This window comes from Dasypus novemcinctus, chromosome 10, assembly GCF_030445035.2.
Source record: "Dasypus novemcinctus isolate mDasNov1 chromosome 10, mDasNov1.1.hap2, whole genome shotgun sequence".
NCBI classification, from domain to species: Eukaryota; Metazoa; Chordata; class Mammalia; order Cingulata; family Dasypodidae; genus Dasypus; species Dasypus novemcinctus.
Window position 1 is genome coordinate 75,022,558 of NC_080682.1, and position 21,321 is coordinate 75,043,878.

The following is a 21,321-nucleotide window of genomic DNA, read 5'->3' on the forward strand; positions in this document are numbered from 1 at the left end:
TTTCCCTTTCCCACACTTCAGCACCTCCAGTGGCCACTGTCTCCACATTAATGTTATAATTTCTTCCGTTGCTAGAATCAAAATAAGGCTATAAAAGAGTACCAGAAAGTTCACTTTAGCCCATATTTTATTCCCCAGTCCTGAGGATTCTGCGATGGTGATGTCCAGTCCCCTTCTAATTGAGAGGGGGCTTTGATCCTATATGACTAATGGATGGGTCTCCTCTTTCTTACAGTTGTAGACCCTCTTGGTTCCTTGGTATGGTGGTTTTTCATCCTCACCTCCTTGTTAGTTGTCCTGGGTGAGTCCAATGAACTGGAGAGTAGATGTTGCAGCTCTGCTCAGGCTCAGGGCCTAGCTGGCGCATGGACAGCCCAGAGATTCGAGTCTCTTGGACGTATACCTACCAACTCCAGGTTCAAATAAAAGGGACAAGAGGTGTAGAGAAGTCACATCTGATTCCAACTCTGTCACTCTTGGTAGCACAAACTCCAAAGTAGGGCCTACTGGCAAGGCACCAAACTCCAGAGCTATCTACCATGACCATAGGAGTGTAGGAGTTGCACCCTGCAACACTATGCTAAGCTGCAATTTCAAGAGCAAAGTCTCATGAGCATAGACGTCAATATCAAGGACCCATCAATGGACCATCCTTCTTCACTAGTCATTGCCCCTGTACTTAGGGGATTGATGCGGTTCCATTAGAGAATGTGGCAGAGCTCCCCAGGATAGGAATTCAGTATTCTTTCGGTTGTTGTGTGAATTTCTACCCACTGTGGCAATGCCCCATGAATATTTGAACATATTTATATACCTTATATGTATGCCCAGGCAAACTTCCTCCATGTATCCCCTATCACTGACACCCCACACCAATGATCCTCCTCTGCCAAAATTGTGTCCCTTCTGTGACCCAAAACTTCTTCATAAATGAAGCCAAGAATATCACCAAATTCAATTAATAGGAAAATGAAATAATAATGATAGGTTTAAACATAAGAAATAAAATATATAATACTTTAGAAAAACTAAAACTAAAAGTGAAAAAGTAAAGAAAATTGGGGTATTAAAAAATGAAAAATACTTAAATAAAAAATTTCTTTTGACATTTTGCCTTTCATCACTGTAATATCTGTTGTCCTGTATGTACAGTGGCATTTCCTTCCATTTCTTCCCCAGTGTCTTACATTTTTTCATTTTGTCTTCAAAAAAGTTTTAGGTCACAGTAAAGTCACATAAAGAATATAGGGAATTCCTATATACTCAACATCCTCCCCCTTTTCCCCTTCCCTGTTAATAACCTTTTTACATGTGGATGGTACATTTGTTACAACTGATGTACAAATATTGCAACATAGCTACTAAGTATGGTCAATGGTTTACATTATGGTTTACATTTTGGACCAAATATATCACTCATACATAAACAATAAGTGTAAGTTGTGAACTTGCAAAACAAACATATAACATCAAACAAACATATATAACATCTTACCCTACCACCAATAACTTGCATTGTTCTTAAACCTTTTTAACTAATAATTTAAGAGCATTGTCAAAATATTACTACTAAACTGGACCATACACTTTTATAAATTTTTGATGAAATTTGACATGGCCTGTATCCGTCATTACAAGATCATGCAGAACACTTCCATTACCTCCTAAATACCCTCTCTTCCATCTATTCTATTCCTTTCTCCCCTTCCCCTCGGGGCCTACTGCGACCACCAGGCTTCACTCCTTAAAGAACAAAATTCATTGTTGCAACAACACTGAGGGCTTGACACACTGGTCTGTTCTTCCCTATTAGGAACCACCCATGCTCCTCTGTTTGAGAACATATTGGGCCTCCCCAGGATGGGAGTCCAAGTCCTTCCACTCATTATGTGGGTATCCCCACACTGATACAACACACTATGACAAAACGATCACTTGCACATTCTCTAGAAGACCGCCCCAGGTGCTCCCTGTCCCAAATGACCCTCCATCCAATACCCTAAACCAGTAACCTTCCTTGTCATATTGCCAAAAGGGCTTTCTCAACAGTGTAGTTTCAGCCACATACCTGCCAATCCCCAGTGCTTACCTGCTTACTCCCCAACCCTCCACCCAGTTCCATGGACTATCCAACGCATCCTCCCCACCCTACCCTCCTGTCAAGTTTGCATCGCCCAACCCATCCTTGTCATATCCCTTCTCTGCACAACTACTCACTTCCAAGTTATCATAGATTTTACCCATATGGACATTAGCTCACAACTTGCTTCTCCCTTTCTATTTCCCTTTCCTGTAACCCTATCTTCCAGACTCTAGCTCTCTGAGTCTGCTCAATTTGTTTAATTCATATCAGAGAGGTCATGTAATATTTGTCTTTCAATGCCTGGCTGGTTTCACTCAACGTAAGGTCCTCAAGATTTGTCCATGTCATCCCATGTGTTAGTACTGTATTCCTTCTTAGAGCTGAGTAATATTTCATTGTATGTATATACACCACATTTCGTTTATCCATTCATCTGTTGATGGGCATTTGCTTTGATTCCATCTTTTGGCAATAGTGAATAATGCCACTATGAACATTGATGTGCATGTATCTGTTCGTGTCCTTTCACTTCTGGGTATATACCCAGTGGTGGAATTGTTGGGTCATATGGCAGATCTATAGTTAGTTTTTTTTTTTAAAGATGTATTTTATTTATTTCTACCCCCCTCCCTGCCCCGTTCCCCCTGTTATGTGTTCTCTGTGTCCATTCGCTGTGTGTTCTTCTGTGTCTGCTTGTATTCTCATTAGGCGTCTCTGGGAACCAATCCTGGGACCTTCTGGAGTGGGAGAGAGGCGATTCCTCTCTTGCGCCACCCCAACTCCCTGTTCTGCTATGTCTTCTTATTTTCTCTCTGTGTCTCTTGTTGTATCATCTTGCTGTGCCAGCTCTCAGCGTCAGCTGGCACTCCTGCGTGGGGTGGAATTCCAGCGTGGGCTAGCATCCGCGTGGGCCAGCTTGCTGCATGGGCCAGTTTTCCCTTAACAGGAGGCCCTGGGCACTGAACCCTGGACCTCCTATATGATAGATGGGAACCCACTTGGTTGAGCCACATCCATTTCCCTATAGTTAGTTTTTTGAGGAACTGCCAAACTGTCCTCCACAATGGCTGGACCATTCTACATTCCCACCAGCAGTGGATGAGGGTTCCCGTTCCTCCACATCCTCTCCAACATTTGTTGTCCTCTGTTTTTTTAATAGCCTCCAGTCTAATGGGTATAAGATGGTATCTCATTGTAGTTTTGATTTGCATTTCCCTAATAGGTAGTGATGTTAAGCATCTTTTTATGTGCATTTTAGCCTTTGTATTTTTTCTTTGGAGAAGGTTCTGTTCAAATTACTTGTTCATTTTTTTAATGAGTTTTTTGTCTTTTTATTTTTGAGATATAGGATTTCTTTATATATGCTAGATATTAGGCTCCTTTCAGATATATGGTTACCAAATATTTTCTCCCATTGGGTAAGCTGTCTTTTCACTTTCTTGATAAACTCCTTTGAGGTATAAAAGGTTTTAATTTTGAGGGGGTCCCGTTTATCTATTTTTTCTCTCAATGCTTGTGCTTTGGGTGTGAAGTTCATGAAGCCATTTCCTCTTATAAGGTCCTGTAGATGCTTCCCTACATTTTCTTCCAACGTCTTTATGGTCTTGGCTCTTATATTTAGATCTTTAATCCACTCGAGTTGATTTTTGAATAAGGTGTGAGATGGTGTTCATCTCTCATTCTTTTGGATATGGATATCCAGTTCTCCAAGCATCATTTTGAAGAGGCCGTTCTCTCCCAGTTGATTGGGCTTGGTTGCCTTGTCGAATATCAAATGACTGTATATGCGAGGATCTATATCACATTTCTCAGTTCAGTTCCATTGGTTAATATGTCGGTCCTTGTGCCAATACCATGCAGTTTTGACCACTGTAGCTTTGTAGTATGTTTTAAAGTCAGGTAGTATGATTCCTCTGATTTCATTTTTCTTTTTCAGTATGTCTTTGGCTATTCAGGGGCTCTTGCCCTTTCAAATAAATTTCAGTTAGGTTTCCAATTCAGTAAAAAATGCTGTGTTGATTTTTATTGGGATTGCATTAAATCTGTAGGTTAGTTTAGGTAGGATAGACATCTTAATAATATTTAGTCTTCCTATCCATGAACAGGGAGTATTCTTCCATTTATAAAGGTCTTCTTTGATTTCTTTTAACAGTGTTGTGTAGTTTTCTGTGTATAAGTCATTTACATCTTTAGTTAAATTTATTCCTAGGTCTTTGATTTTTTTAGTTACTATTGTAAATGGTATTTGTTTCTTGATTTCCTCCTCAGATTGCTCATTGGTGTACAGAAATGCTACTGATTTTTGCACATTGGTCCTATAACCTGTGACTTTATGGAACTCATTTATAAATTCTAAAAGCTTTGTTATGGGTTTCTTAGGGCTTTCTATGTATAGGATCATGTTGTCTGCAAATAGTGAGATTTTGACTTACTCCTTTCCAATTTGGATGCCTTTTATATCTTTTTCTTGCCTCAGTGCTCTAGCAGGTACTTCCAACACAGTGTTAAATTGGAGTGGTGATAGTGGGCATCCTTGTCTTGTTCCTAATCTTAGAGGGAAAGCTTTTAGGCTTTCACCATTGTATATGAGGTTAGCTGTGGGTTTTTCATATATAGCCTTTATCATGTTCAGAAAGTTTCTTCTAATCCTTTCTTTTGCAGTGCTTTTATCAGGAAAGGTGCTATATTTTGTCAAATGCTCTTTCTGCGTCTATGGAGATGGTCATGTAATTTTATTCTTTTGATCTATTTATGGGGTGCATTACATTGATTGATTTTCTTATGTTGAACCATCCTTGCATACCCAGGATGAACCCCACTTGGTCATTGTGTATAATTCATTTGGTGTGTTGTTGAATATGATTAGCAAGTATTTTGTTGAAGATTTTAGCATCTAGGTTCATTAGAGAGATTGAGCTTTGATATTAGAGTAATATTGGCATCATAGAATGAGTTAGGCAGTGTTCCTTCCACTTCTGTCTTTTGGAAGAGTTTAAGCAGGATTGGTATTAGTTCTTTCCGGAATGTTTGGTAGAATTCACCTGTGAAGCTGTCTGGTTCTGGGCTCTTCTTAGTTGGGAAGCTTTTGATAACTGATTCTATTTCTTGTGATTGGTCCGTTGAGTTCATCAGTTTCTTCTTTCATCAATGTAGTCTGCTTGTATGTTTCTAGGAATTGTCCATTTCCTCTAAATTATCCTTCTTGTTGACATACAATTTTTCAAGGTATCCTCTTATGATAGTCTTTATTTCTGTGGTGTCAGTGGTGCTATCCCCTTTCTCATTTCTTATTTTGTATATTGCATCTTCTCTCTTTTTTTCTTTGTTAGTCTAGCTAAGGGTTTATCAGTTTTTTGATCTCAAAGAACCAGTTTTTGATATGGCTAAGAGTCTTCCAAAAAGAGTCGGGACATCATCAGAGGGGTCACACTTATGTACACCTCAACAGGACCCCAGAAAAAGCCAAAGTAGATATAACCCTAGGTACTGGTTCTCCTGAAGACTATGGAGATCCACAGGGTATGTAGTCATGGCAGATGGATTTGGAGCTCTGTGCCATGTCAGAGGGCCCTACTTTGGAATTTGTGCTTCTGCATGTGACAGTGCTGGACTCAGATGTGATTTTCTACACATGCCTCTTCTGTCACTTTTATTGAACCTGTGGTTGATGCTAGGGATGGTCCATACTCAGGAGACTTGAATCTCTGGACTGCCCATGAGCCAGCTGGACCCTGAGCCCCAGCAGAGTGGCGACTCCTACTCTCTGGTTTGTTGGTGTTACCCAGTTCAGCTAACAGGGAGGTGAAGATGGCCAACCACCACACCAGGGAATCAAGAGTGCCTACAACTGTAAGCAGAGAAATTGTATCCATCATCCATGTGGAATCTAAGCCCCCTCTTGATCTAGAGGTGGAGAGGACATCACCATCCCAGGGTCCGCAGAATGGAGGAATAATATGGACTAGAGAATATGGACTAGAGTAGACTTACTGATATTCTACTATAAAACTATTGTGATGAGTAATAAAAGAAATTTTAGCATGGAGGTGGAGAAAGTGGCCACAGTAGTTGCTGAGGGCAGGGAAAGGGTAGAAGTGATGTGATGTGGGGGCATTTTTGGGATTTTGAGTTGTCCTTAATGATATTGCAGGGTCAGATGCTGGACTTTATATATCCTGCCATAACCCACTGAATGTACTGGGGGAGAGTGCGAACTACAGGGTAAATAATTATCTGTATGTGCAGCAGTGCCCCAAAATGTGTTCACCAAGTGCAATGAGTGTGCTCCAATGATGAGGGAGGTTGTTGGTGTGGGAGGAGTGGGGTGGGGAGTGTACAGGAACCTCTTATTATTTTTTAGTGTAATATTTTTTGTGTGATATATATATCTTCAAAAAATACAATTTACAAAAATAATGTGGTAGGGGGTGGGAGTGGGGTATATGGGAACCTCTTATGTTTTGTTTTTTTATCTTTTTTAATGTAAAATTCCTTGTGATCTATTAACTTTAATTTTAAAAAAAGATAAAAAAAAAACTACTCAACAATCGAAAGGAACAGACTACTGATAGACACAACATGGATTATTTTCAAAAACATTATACTGAAAGAAGCCAGACACCAAAGAGTACATCCTCTTATGATTCCATTAATTTGAAATTCTAGAAAATGTAAACTAATCTGCAGTGGCAGAAGATAGAACAGTAGTTGTCTAGGACTGCGGGTAGAGTGGGAATAGCTGTGAAGAGCCCAAGGAAGCTTTTGAAAGTGATGGAAATATTGTGTGTCTTTGTTGTGTATGATATATATTTGTAAAAACACATTGAATTGTATAATTAAAATGGGTGCATTTAAAAAAAACAACAAAAAACCAGTTTTTGGTTTTATTTTTTCTAGTGCTTTCTTATTTTCTATTTCATTTAGTTCTGCTCTAATCTTTTTTATTTCCTTCTTTCTGCTTCCTTCGGGGTCTTTCTCTAATTCCTCTAGGTATACAGTTAGGTCTTTGATTTTAGCTCTTCTTTTTTGATAAATGCATTTTATGACTATGAATTTCCCTCTTGGTACAGCTTTTGCTGCATCCCACAAGTTTTGATATGTTGTGTTGTCATTTTCATTTATTTCAAGGTAGTTACTGATTTCTTTTGAAATTTCCTCCTTGACCACTCTTTGTATGAGAGTGTGTTGTAAACTTCCTTATCTTTGTGCCTGATCTGGTCTCTGTCCCTTACTGATTTCCAGCTTCATTCCATTGTGGTCAGAGAAATTACTTTGTATAATTTCAGTCTTTCTGAATTCATTGAGAATTTTTCTGTGACCTAGCATGTGGTCTATCTTGGAGAATGATCCATGTGCATTCAAGAAGAATATATATCCCTCTGTATTTGTGTGTAATGTGTGTGAATGTCTATTAGGTCCAGATCCTCTAATGTATTGTGCAAAGTCTTTGTTCATTTACTGACTGTCAAGATGTTCTGTCTAATCATGATAATGGTGTATTAAAATCCCCCATTATAATTGTAGAGGCATCTCTTTCTCCACTTAGTTTTTGCCTCTTGTATTTTGAGGCACACTAGTTAGGTGCATAAATGTTTATGATTGCTCTTTCTTCTTGAAAGAGTACCCCTTTTACTAATACATAGTGTTCATCTTTGTGTCTTAAAATAGTTTTTCATTTAAAGTCTATTTTGTCCAATATTTGTATAGCTCCTCCCACCCTTTTTTGGTTATTGTTTCCTTTTAAGATTGTTTTCCAACCATACACTTGCACCTTCCTTGAATCCCTGGGTCTAAGGTGGGTTTCTTGTAGACAGCATATAAATGGGTCATGTTTTCTTATCCATTCTGCCAGTCTTTGTCTCTTGACTGGAAGGTTTAATCCATTAACATTCAGTGTTATTATGCTCAAGGAACTTATATTAGCCGTATTTTCTTTTGGTTTATGTATGTTGTTTTTATTTCTCCTTTTGTCCTTTTAGTTGTTCTTACATTCCCCTCCAACTCTCTCTGTCCTGTTTTTCTTTCACTTATTACTCACCATGAGTACTTGAGGTGGGTATTATTTTCCTCTGCAATTGAGAAAATAGGTTCAAAGAATTTTAACACCTTGCCCACAAGGCAACCAAAGCAACATTTCTGGGAGTACATCTGGATGAATGAGGAGGCAGTTTTTTCAATCTGGCTGCAAATCTTTGCATACTTTCTGTGTTCCATCTGAAGCCCAGAATTCAGTACCAAGAGGACAGGAACAAATTCAAAGTGTCCTGAGTAAATGAGGTAGTCAAGAATGAGAGCCAGATATTTAACAATGGTGAAAGTGGTGGTTTATCTTGCCCTTTATCTTAAGCTCTAACAAGATATTTGGAGGCAGTTTGATATAGCGAGTATAGCAGTTTGATATGGTTCATGAATTCCAAAAATAGATACTGGATTATGTTTGTAAACTGGTCTGTACCTGGGTGTGATTAAATTATGATTAGGGCTTTGATTGGGCCATGTCATTGGGGTGTTGACTCCTCGCCTCTTGGTGGGTGGGGACTCACAGATAAAAGACCTGGCAAAGGATAGAGTTGGAGTTGTTGATGCTGGAGTTTTGAACTGGAGCCCGGGAAGTGAACACACAAGAGAAGAACACAGAAGAATAGAGGTGGCTCCTTAGACATGGCAAAAGCCCTGTGGAGAGAGACAGAACTGGTTGCCTGATAGTCTACAGCTGGCCTTGTGGAGAAAACAAAGGAACTGAGCCTGAGAGAAATGAACCCCAGAAAGAGAGGAAGCCAAGAAGCCTGAACCCTGGCAGATGTTGGCAGCCATCTTGCTCCAACATGTGTCAAAAGATTTTGGTGAGGGAAGTAACTTATGTTTTATGTCCTGGTAACTGTAAGCTTCTACCCCAAATAAATACCCTTTATAAAAACCAACCAATTTCTGGTATTTTGTATCAGCACCTTTGGCTGACTAATACAGTGAATAAAGGATCTAGGCCCTGAAATTGAGCTCTGTCATCATTACTTAACTTACTGTGTAACACAGCACGTTACTTTGATTCTCTAACTTTCATTTTCTTTTATGTTCAGTTAAATGTTAATTGTATTAATAGTTGTTCTCTTGTTGATAGTTTTATTCTGACACCATGCTTATTTTTTTCTTTTCAGTACAAGTTCAGGGATCTAACCGTGGAAGAATTAAAGAATGTAAATGTGTTTTTCCCACATTTCAGATATTCTATGGACACCTATGGTAAGAACCGTATTCTCCAATTTTTGCTCAGTTATTTGAACTATTGTTTGGTCCTAGAGAGCTGCAAAATCATAATTTCTCATTTCTCTCTTTTAGCCCCTCATTTTAAGTTATACTTTGTAGCCTCTAATTTCTGAGGAAATTTAAGTTAATATAAAACATATATTATACTAATTTTCTATTCATGCTATAATAAATTACCACAAACTTAGTAGGTTAAAACAAATTTATTTTCTTGAAGTCTGTAGGTAAGAAGTCCAACTTGGTCTCTGTAGATTAGAAGGCTGGGTTAAAATTAAGGTGTCACCAGATCTGTGTTCCTTTCTGGTAGCTCTGGGGGAAAATCTGTTTCCTTGCCTTTTCTGTTTTCTAGAGGCCACCCATATTAGTTGGCTCAAGATCTGCTTCCTCCATCTTCAAAGCCAGCAGTGTTGCATCTCTGTGACAATTCTTCTGTAGTCAGAACTCCCTCTGAAAACAGCTAAGAAATATTCTCTGCTTTTAAGGGTCACTGTGATCAGATTGATTCCATCTGGATAATATAGGATAATCTCTCCATCTCAGAGTCCTAAAAAGTGCTATCCTAAACAGTCCCTTTTGCAAATAAGGCAACATATTCAAACATTCCGGTGATTACGGTGTGGATGTCTTTGAAGGGCAGTTATTCTTACTACAAAAATGGTTGGTTCTAAAGTTTTAATAAAATGCTAGCAAGTTCTAAATTGTTTTTTGGTTTTGGTTATCTCAAGCACTTAATATGAGGATCTGGTTATATAAGAAAGATTTTACTTTATTGTCTCTCAAAAATTTCTTGTGAGAACTCACTCTTGAAAACACATTTTATATTATGACCCCATACATACATATCTAAAATACTACACACACTCTGACATTATTTCTTTTATTCCATTCCATCTGAAAACAAATCCTGGTTGAAATTCACTAAATTAATTTCAGGATCCATGAATTAGTCAAAATGCAAAGTTTTGAGAACCTTCTTTATTCAACATGGGTATGTTTTATGGTTAAATTATTTGGGTTAAGAAAATATATCTGTTAAAATTTATATGTCAGAATTCTTGAGGTATCAAAATATTTCTTAGAAGTAATGTGGTTATATGTGGAAGAAGTTGTTAGATTCTGGCCCATCCGTGACTGACCTTTTGATCAGCACCTGCTTATTTGGTGCTGCAGAGGTGCCTGAGCTAGGAGATAATAATAGCTATTATACTGATTGCCAGATATGCTTCCAAATGTCATCTGTGTTATCTTAAATAATTTTCATGACCAAATCATTTAGGTGATGATTATCACCTTCATTTTACAGATTAAGAAACCAAAGTTCAGAGATTGTAAATAACTTGCCCAAGATTACACGGCTAGTAAGGGATAGAATTGGGGTTTGTATCCATGTCTTTCTGGCCCCTCGATCAAACATTGCTTGTTTGATCTTTTCTTTACAGTGTCTTTTTTTATCATATAGATTTGAAGCTTTATTATACCAGTTTATTCTTATTCTAATTTTTCCCTTGTCTAGAGAAAGTAAGTTCTAGTGCCATTAAACCCTCAACTATAGGATTAATTGTCAATGTACATTTCATTATCTGAGACCAATGATAGTCATGCATCATAATCACTTCTATTTTAGCTTTTTTAGTAATTTGATTGGACAATGAATATTTACAGTTATAGTTTCTCCACCACGTTTTTAAGTTATTCTGTGTCCCCAAGTAACAATCCCTGCTCCCCTCCTCCTCTCTTTCCACTTTTTGCTGTGGAGTGGTCCCTTCACCCATTGCTTCCTTTTACTCAGATAGTGCAGGAGAAATGTTTGCATTTATATGCACTCTTGGCCTTGATTTTTCTGGTTTCCTCCTTCCTCTTCCAAGTAGATTTTCAAATCTATTAAGAATGTTTCTTTTGTGTGATTATGTATCTTTTAAAAATAAATTTTAAAAATATTTTAAAAAAAAACAAAACAAAAAAAGAATGTTTCTTTGTCTGCCAAAATAATATAATTACTGAGGTATTAAAAGGACTGCATTCCAAGGCAGTTTGATGATTTGAAACTAGAGGTAGTGTTTTTGTATTCAGCCTTGAGATTAGGACATTGATTCCCTCTGAATGTGTCCCGCTTGCTGATGAGAAGGTTGAATTTTCAGGGATGCGAAGATTGAAAAAAAGTTGAGAATAATTAGGTTAGAGAAACCAAAGATGATTATCATTCTAAAAGGTTGCTTTAAAATATAAAGCTAATATTTTTTTCTGATTATAAAAGTTATGTGGGGAGTGGAGATAGCTCATTGGTTGAGCACCTGCCTCTCAAGTATGGAGTCCCCGATTCAATCCCTGGTTCCTCCAAAAAACAAAAAAACAAAAAAAAGTTACATGATTTCTGAAAGTGATGATAACTGATTTGTTATATGTGACATTATTTACTAATGTCCATTCATCTTATGCTTTATTTCTTATTCAGGGTTTTCATATTAATTATCTCAGTTGATCCTTATGACAACTTTGTGAAGCAGTCTTATTATCTTTATTTAATAAATGAGGAAACTGAAGGTCAAAGAGATTAAAATGAATGAAAGTCACATTCCTCTAAGTGAGAAAGATGGACCTAGAACTTGGAGTTTCAGTATCAAAGTCCTGTGTTCTTTCAACTGTGTCCCCTTTGCCATTTAAGAAGACAAAGTAATTTTTCCTTGTCAAACTATTTATTGCTTCCTTGGATATTTAAGAGATTGTGCATGTGTATGTATGAGTATATGTTTTAATACCATTCTTTCTACTTCTAATTGCACATTTTGGGACTTTCCCCCCCACCACCAGTTTTTAAAGATAGTTCCCAGAAAGACCTGCTGAATTTCACTGGCACTATTCCTGTGATGTTTCAGGGTAAGTATGGAATTTGGGAAAATATGGAGGTTTTCTAAAACAAGCAGTTCTTTTACTATAAGAACTTATATTTGTTTAGTATCATAACATTCTCAAAGTATTTTCAGACATATGTGATCTATACAGAACTTTATTGGGTATGGCAAGATGATCTACCAGTTAAGGAAGAGCTAAGTTAATATTAACAAACTCAATTCAGTTCAACGTGTATATACTGTCAGCTATGTGACTGCTGCTCTACTACCAGCTGGTGTACAGAGGAGAGCAAAACAGACATAGGCCTAGAGAATAATCTTTGTTTTCCCCTATCGAACTGCAGGAGTCCTGCCTTTTTTCCCATTGCATTAATGTTTTATTCCACTGCTCTCTCCTCCATATGATGTGGTATTATCCTCATTTTTTTATGGGTGAAACTGAATCTTACACTGGTTGAGTGATTTTCTAAGGCCACACAGCTAGTTAATATCAGGGAATGGAACTTTAAACTTCAATAGGAAAATTTTAAAACACAGAGGGCATTAAGCCTCAAAGAAAACAACTCTTCCCATTTGTCTAGACCTGCTTCTGCCTGTGTTCCACAAGGACTAACCTTTCAAGGATGTATCTTAGGAGGTTCTTACATGTGTGTTTTGAAGAATGCTAGGTTTGGTTTCATATATTTCTCTGAAGTGGTGCCATAAAAAATTCATTCCTCTTTTAAAATGCAAATAATCCCAGAAGGGAAAACATCCAAAATTACTAATATATAGTGCTGTGCTTAAAGAAAATGCTCGATCAGTATTTGCTGAATAAGTAAGTTAATTTATTTGGTTACTAACTGAAGAATTTAGGATTAAATGAGCTTATGGGCATTTGAAAGAGGAGGGTACACTGAAAAGAGGGTTGGATACTGTATGTTGGCACTGTATGATGGGAATACACTGCCCAAAAGATACCAGGAAGCTGCATTTCTTTACTTCATTCAAAATAGATGCTGCTTTATGGTAGACCATTGCATACACTCCTTAATTTCTTCTCCCCATGAAGGCGTTTTGCTGGAGGTGCACTCATGTTTTGTTCTGCCTCTGTTTATGTGTCACCGTGGCACCTCATTTGGCATGGAGAAGGCACTCAGGAAATGCATAGCCATTCTGTTTGTGTCAGGCATAGGAGTGTACCTGGAGATGAAACCAGCTAGCAATGGCTCTGTGCAGAAATTGAAGAGTGGGTTAGGCAGAACAGGCATAATCTGATTTTTCTATTCCTTCCTTGCTCCTCCCCTGCCACACTCTCAGACTCTCTTCTGGCTGCCTAAAGAACTTTACTCAGATCTGTCCCCCATTATTTGTTTTCTGTATTTATCTTGGTTAGATGTTAGAAAGAAAGAAAGCTGATTAAGGTAATTCATTCTGAGGAATAAAGGGCAATTTTTACGTCAGTGATTTCAAGGCTAGTTGCATATTTAAAAAGGAACTTTAGAATTTAAGTGAATTGCTGCTTTGTAGCATTTCCGTTTATAGTACTGTGTGGGAGAGGTAGTGGGAGGGCATAAAGGGGTATCTTAATATCATTAGTCAGATGCCCCTTATTGGTAGTCTGCTTTTCCTAGAGCCATGCAATTGCAACATTGATTTTCCTTCTTTACTTCTTCCGTCCCTTCTTCCCTCCCTCCCTCCCTTTCTCTCTCTCATCTGTAAAATAGGTTAATAGAACCTACCTTAGAAATGTGAGGAGTGAATTAATTTAAGCAAAGTTCTTGGTGTAGTTCCTTGAACATAGGAGGTACTCAATAAATGTTAGCTATCATTATTTGTCTGCCTATATTACTCTCTTTTGGTTAACTAGTTTTATTATAATAATAATACGTGACCCAACTAAAATTTAAACAGTAGAGAAGGGAAGAGGTTAAGGTTCTATCCAACCTCCCACCTATTCCTATTCCCCAGATGAAACTTCTGTTAATAGTTGCTTATGTATACCTGCAGAAAATTTCTAGATTACTTCTTATCCTTCTAAGATTGTGTCAGGGTGTGATCACATCATAAACTCTTTTGACATGTGTATAATCTTAATAATGTCATATCTGTATGAACTTTCTTTTTACATCTAACTTAAATTATGTTCTTATTGTATTATTAGTTCAAATCTGGCTTTCTCTGTACTAGGAGTTCTGACTCTCTTTGGTGATGATTTATTTTCCTTTTTACCTGAAAGGTAAATGGGCAGGGTAGGAGGCATTTGCTTTATAGTGCTATGACTAGATAATTTTATGACCTTAGAGTTAACTGTGGACCAATCATTATGCCCATACCCGTGGTATAAATACTTAGACAAAAGCAGAAGAGGAGCATGGTTCTGGGATCTGCTGGCATAAATTTAGTTGTTCCCTTTGTTTTAGACATATCTCATAATGTTCTGATTTTCAGTGCTGGTTGCACATTAGAATTACATGGAGAACTTTTTAAAATATACCATTGTCCAGACCCCATCGTGTTGAATCAGATACTTTGTGGGTGTAGCCTGGATATTAGTATATCAAAGTTCCTTAAGTGTTTCTAGTGGGTAGACAGAGTTGAGGATCATTGTGCTTAGGAGAAAGCAAGATGAAAAATTTAGCTTTCAGTGGAAGGAGGAATTCCTTAGTAAGAAAAAGTACTGCAGTGGAAAGAAAGCTATATATTATTTATTTTTGCCTTATTCCAAAATGGGTTTGAAGTGAATTGCAAAATAGCTAACACTTCCATAGTACTTACTATGATTGGTACTATTCTAAGCATTTTACATACACTAATTTCATCCTCACAATAACCCTATAAGGGTAAGAACATTATGATCCCTACTTTATAGAGGAAGAATTAAGGCATAGAGAATTAACTTGCCTAAAGTCATATAACTAGTAATATGGGAATTTAACTGGAGCTAGACCTGGGATATGAACCTATGCATTCTTGCTGCTGAGCAGCAGTGTTCTTAACTACAATGAGAGACATATGCAATGAGACTATGAAAGCAGGAATAAAATCAGGAGATATAACTGAAGAACTAACAATTTATCAGATTTCTAGTCTAAAGTTAGTCTTTGTACTTATATTAGGTTTTAGCTTTAGGTTTCTGTCAACCAAGGTAGCTGAGAGATTCTGACTACATGGTTTAATTTGGAAGAATATACACTGGAGTTCCTATCTCAGCTCTGTTCTTAAGTAGTTTTTGACCTTGTAGTTATAATTTACAGAGCCTACTTTTTCTTCTCTAAAATGAAAATACTGGAGTGCTCCCAAAAGGAAGATGTGTGGACCATTTGCAGCCAAATCTCCTGAAATTTGTGTGTATGTATGTGTAGGAGACAGAGAGAGAGATTGTTTAAAACACAGATTCTTGGACCCATCCCATACCTGCTTTATCTCACTTTCAGAGTGAGTCCCAGGTATCTGCATGTTTTTCAGGTTCTTCAGATAGTTCTGATGTACATGATTAAAATTGAAGAACTACTAGGGAAGCAGATTTGGCTCAACTGATAGAGCATGTGCCTACCACATGAGAGGTCTAAGGTTCAAACCCAGGGCCTCCTGGCCCACGCACAGTGCTGATGTGCACAAGCAGTGCCATGCCACGCAGGGGTGTCCCCTGCATAGGGGAGCCCCACGTGCAAGGAGTGCGCCCTGTAAGGAGAGCCACCCCATGCAAAAAAAGCACAGCCTGCCCTGGAGTGGTTCTGCACACATAGAGAGCTGAGGCAGCAAGATGATGCAACAAAAAGACACAGATTCCCAGTGCCACTGACAAGAATCTAAGCTGACACAGAACACACAGCGAATGGACACAGAGAGCAAACAACAGTGGGGGGGGGGGGACTTAAAAAAAAAAAACAAACCACTGGACAAGGTGACTTAATTTATTTACAGCTCTGAATGCTGTTATCTAACCCAGTTTGTGTTACAGTATCTGCAGTAACTGAGCTCCCTGATAGCAAGTATCAAAATCATCATTGTTCATTCGTTTTCTTTTTTTTGTTTGTTTATTCATTCATTCTATTCATATAAGAAACTTTTTTGAAGCAACCAGCCAATATATTAGGTTCTGTATTTGCTTCTGGGGCTGTAGAAATGACTAAGATACAATCCTGTCTAGAAGTTTACAGTGTAATCGGAGAAATAGACATGTAGGCAAATAATTTCAATGAAGAATAAATACAAAAATAGAGATATTCCCTACCTTTCAAGGAAGGTACAATAGCTCTGCTTGGGTGGGACAAAGAAGCTTTCAACCAGAAGATGCTGTATCCCAAATCCCTGGCAGAGATGGCCACATAAATATTTATTGAATTGAATTGGATAAGCTGGCTGTTGTCATGATTAAATTTCCTCAAAAGTTTTATTGATGTTCTTGAAAGGATATTTTCCAAATGGGATCGTATCTGCAATGTGAATGTGGGTGAAATAGGAGAAATAGGTCTTGATTTACATAAATTTTTTATATATAAGCTTCACTAGATTACATGTTACTTTTAAAATGACACCTAGCTATATTGAATGTTTATGCTTCATTATTGTTTGAAGATGTGTTTATTTTGTCTCAAATAGGTAATACATATAATATACCAATTCATTTTTGGATTTTGGATTCTCATCCCTTTGCTCCCCCGATTTGCTTCTTGAAGCCAACTGCAAATATGGGAATCTCAGTTGGAAAACATGTGGATGCTCAAGGCAGAATATACTTGCCCTATCTCCAAAACTGGAGCCATGTAAGATCAACTTGGATATTCTTCAAAAAGTTTTGATATTTCCGAATCTTTGATACTGATGGTATAAATAAGTAAAATAGTGCATTTTTTTTTTCAGTGATATTCTTCATAAGGCCTTTAAAAGTAATTTGAGCAGGGAGCCAGTGTAGCTCAGTGGTTGACCTCTGGCTTCTACATACGAGGTTCTGGGTTCAGTTCCCAGCCCCAGTACCTCCAAAAAAAAAAGTTAGAAATTGAGAGGAAAGTGGATATTGAATCTTATGGATTCGAATAATATAATACCTTGAAGTTAAGATTTATATAATAATTAATTAAGGTAGATTTTCATTTTATAGTGGTCTGTAATTTTTGAAACATTTATATACGTTACCAAGATTTATTAGAAAATCTCTTTCTCCCTCTCTCTGTATATACATGTATATATTCTGCTCTAGAAAAGACGTCTTTTTGCTTTAATTTAAAGATGACTGTTCATATTAATCACAGTTTTTTAAATCAAATTATTGAGGTATAATACACCATTTACTTTTTACTTGTATATACTTGTGCAAGGGAAAAAACAGAAGCTTTCCCAAAACTCCAAGTGAATAAACTTACTGTAATAATGATCAGTCAAGGCATAATCTGTGGATAATAACAAATCTCAGAAATAAATTTTCTTAGAACATATAATGAGTAAACATTTCTTTTTTTTTTTTTTAAGACTTATTTATTTATTTATTTAATTCCCCCCGTCCCCCGGTTGTCTGTTCTCTGTGTCTATTTGCTGCTTCTTGTTTCTTTGTCCACTTCTGTTGTCGTCAACGGCATGGGAAGTGTGGGCGGCGCCATTCCTGGGCAGGCTGCACTTTCTTTCGCGCTGGGCAGCTCTCCTTATGGGGCGCACTCCTTGCGCGTGGGGCTCCCCTACGCGGGGGACACCCTGCATGGCAGGGCACTCCTTGCACGCATCAGCACTGCACATGGGCCGGCTCCACACGGGTCAAGGAGGCCCAGGGTTTGAACCACGGACCTCCCATGTGGTAGACAGACGCCCTAACCACTGGGCCAAGTCCGTTTCCTGAGTAAACATTTCTAATGACATGTAAGACAGACTTCAGAGACTCAAGGTTAAAGTAATAGACCATTGTGAAAAAAAGTGGATCTCACAGGAAGGCTTCTTGCAAACAAGCTACTCACTTTTATGATGACAAGATTTGTAAATGTTTTTCAATTTTCTCCTTATGTTTACATTAAAGAATAATAACCAACTATATGCTCTGCATTTTCAAAACCACTTTTGTCAACAGCTTCTTCAAAAATTTTCATTAAGGGAAGCAGATTTGGCTCAATGGATAGGGTGTCTGCTTACCACATGGGAGGTCCAATTTCAAACCCAGGGCCTCCTGACCCATGTGATGAGCTGGCCCATGCACAGTGCTGATGCGCACAAGGAGAGCCGTACCACGCAGGAATGTCCCCCGCGTAGAGGATCCCCACGCGCAAGGAGTGTGCCCCGTAGGAGCCACCCAGTGCAAAAAAAGTGCAGCCTGCCCAGGAATGGCACCGCACACATGGAGAACTGTCGCAGCAAGATGATGTAACCAAAAGAGACACAGATTCTAGGTGCCGCTGACAAGAATACAGGCAAAAACAGAAGATCACATAGCGAATGGACACACAAAGCAGACAACTGGGAGAAGGGAAGAGAAATAAATAAAAAATAAAAAATCTTTAAAAAAGAAAAACATTTTCATTTGGGGAAGTGGCTGTGGCTCAATCAGTTGGGCTCCTGTCTATTATATGGGAGGCCCTGGATTCGCATCCCAGGGCCTCCTTGTGAAGGCAAGCTGGCCTGTGCACCATGGAGAGCTGACACAGCAAGATGATGCAACAAAGGGAGACAGGCACACCCAGAAAAAACACGCAGTGAATGGACACAGAACAGACAGCAAAAAGTAAGCCACAATGGCGGGGGACAAATTTAAAAAAAATTTTTTTTCATTAAGTATCATTCATGCATTTGTTCAGCAAATACTTACTGAATGCCTACTCTGTGCCAGGTATTGTGACGTAGCAATGAACAAAAAAGATAAAGTTCCTTGACCTCATGGAACTTAAATTTCAATCAATTTCAATTTTAATCAATACTGAATGAAGTGATTTTATTTAGAGCTTATGACTTATTTCCATATTACCAGCTGGTAACTATTCACACCTGGCATTTAGTAAGGTTTTTAAAAAATGTTTTGTAAGGTAATATAATAAGATCACTTAAATCCTGTTATTGAACTTTTATTACTTTTGAAATGTATGTCTGCCCAGGCAACTGAAGTGTCTTGTTTGGGGGGAGATGGGACCAGGGACGGACACGCTTTCAGAATTTGTAAGTGATATTTTCACCAGATTTAGGAGTAAAAAGTACCCTAAATTGTGGCGTAAAGTATGCTTATTAATGCTTACAGAAGATCTACTTCCAAATTGATATTGAACTCACAATATTAGATCCCGCTTTATTTTGAGTCCCAGGAGCTGCTGGCTGATATGTATCATATGCAGCAGCTCTCCCTCTAGATATATTTGATGTGCTACATTTTTACAGAGAGAATTTCAGCTTGATTCATGTAACAAGTCAAATTATATCTGTAGTTTGTGTAAATAGTAGAATATATATTTACATTTTCCTAAATTTTGAAATATACATTCCAAAGTATGTAAATAGATAATTTAAAGATGGTAACATCAATACTTGTATACCCACAACTTGCCTTAAGAAATTATCAATACCTTTGAAATCCTGTGTGTTCATGTCCAATTGTATCTTCTTCCCTGTCTTTCAGAGATCATTATTCTTCCTGCACTTTGTGGAGATCATTTCCTTGCTTTTCTAATGTTTCTGCAATATTTATATGTATCCCAAACAATATTGTTTAGTTTTGCCTTTTTTATGATGCCAGTGTATATATTTAAACAAGGTTAGAAATGTTACCTATAGTTTTGCAGTGGACCCCTTAGGCTTATAAATTGCATTTTGACAAAATATCATGACCAAGATATTTATTTAAATAAACATTGATTAGGTGGCAGAATATATAGTTTCATTCATCTGAGCAGCGAAGCAGTTAAAAGGAGGTCAATACTGGCTTTCAGAAATTTAGCTTCCTAGAATGCCAGTGACAATAATTTGCTCGAAGCTGCTATTTCCGGTTCTGGGAGCAAACTTGTTTTGTGCCCTATCTATTTATAATTTGCTATTTGATAAAGTACATGTAAGGCTACTAGCAAAGACACTGAGGCATTATTTCCTACTCATTCCCTATTAAAGATTCTTATGTAACATATATATTTATTTATTATTTTACCTTTATATAAATTTAATCACACTGTATGTAATCTTCCATCACATGCTTTGGTTTAACTGAGCATTAAGTTTTAAAAATTCATCCTCATTGATGCTTATAGCTGTAGGTTGTTTTACAGGTCCCCACACTATTTGTTCCATTTTGTAGTCTGCATTTTTCATCTACCATTATATTGGAAATTTCTCCATGTTAAACAAATATTCTTTAAAAGACATTGTTTTTTGGCCAAGGGACTAGTGTCTGAGTTCCATCTGGAAAATTCCAGAGGTGAGAGCCGACTGGACATTGCTCTGTTATGGGAATGAATGAGAGAGCTGCCCCACTGTGATCAGCTGCATGTCCAGAGTTTGATAGTTGTGGAGATGAATGAGATATTCCTGTGGATCAAATGTGAGCAGCACATGAGAGAGGCTGGGGTCATAGGAGGTCTTTTCCAGAAAGGTTGTCTGGAGGAGAGATCAGACATCAGCAGAGAGAAGCTGGAGGTCTCACCAGAATTCTAAGAGCTGAGAAAGGAGTAAATAACCATGTGGAATAGAGATGCATTTGTCCTCAACAGGAAAGAACAGGTGCAATCTCCCCAGTTAGAGTGGGGTATCTCTGAAGAATGCACGAAAGCACCCACACAAGAGTCAGCATCTACCAAATGTGGGGGTACTGAAGCTAGATCGCCATGATATAACCTGTAAAGTAAGAACTTGCCTGTTCATCTTACCTCAAAAGATTGTTCCTCTCCATCCAATTGCTTTTACAACTTTGCCATAGTCAACTGGCCGTATTTGTGTGGGCTTATTTTTGGCTCTCTATTCTGTTCTATCCTTCACCTACATATCCATCTCTGCCAATTCGACACCATCTTGACCACATATCCTCACGTTAAGTCTTAATATTAAATCCTCCAACTTTATTATTATTTTTCAAATAATTTTGGCCATTTTTTTCCTTTGCTTTTTCATATAAATTTTTTAATCATATTGCCCATATCTATAAAATATCCTGCAGAGATTTTTATTGGAATAGTATTATATATAAATCTA

General features: G+C 37.7%; 1 protein-coding gene across 3 annotated transcripts in view; it reads left to right on the plus strand.

Moving 5' to 3' along the window:
* Positions 1 to 21,321, plus strand: part of UEVLD (UEV and lactate/malate dehyrogenase domains) — a 118,717-nt gene that overhangs the window by 22,137 nt on the left and 75,259 nt on the right. For 2 of the 3 annotated variants that reach the window (XM_004484256.4, XM_004484259.4), the window contains exons 2-4: positions 9,238 to 9,322; positions 12,155 to 12,220; positions 16,780 to 16,943. In XM_004484256.4, coding sequence (XP_004484313.2) covers positions 9,238 to 9,322; positions 12,155 to 12,220; positions 16,780 to 16,943 — 315 coding nt within the window. The remainder of the gene's footprint in view (positions 1 to 9,237; positions 9,323 to 12,154; positions 12,221 to 16,779; positions 16,944 to 21,321) is intronic. The other variant, XM_004484257.4, reaches the window with a different exon arrangement.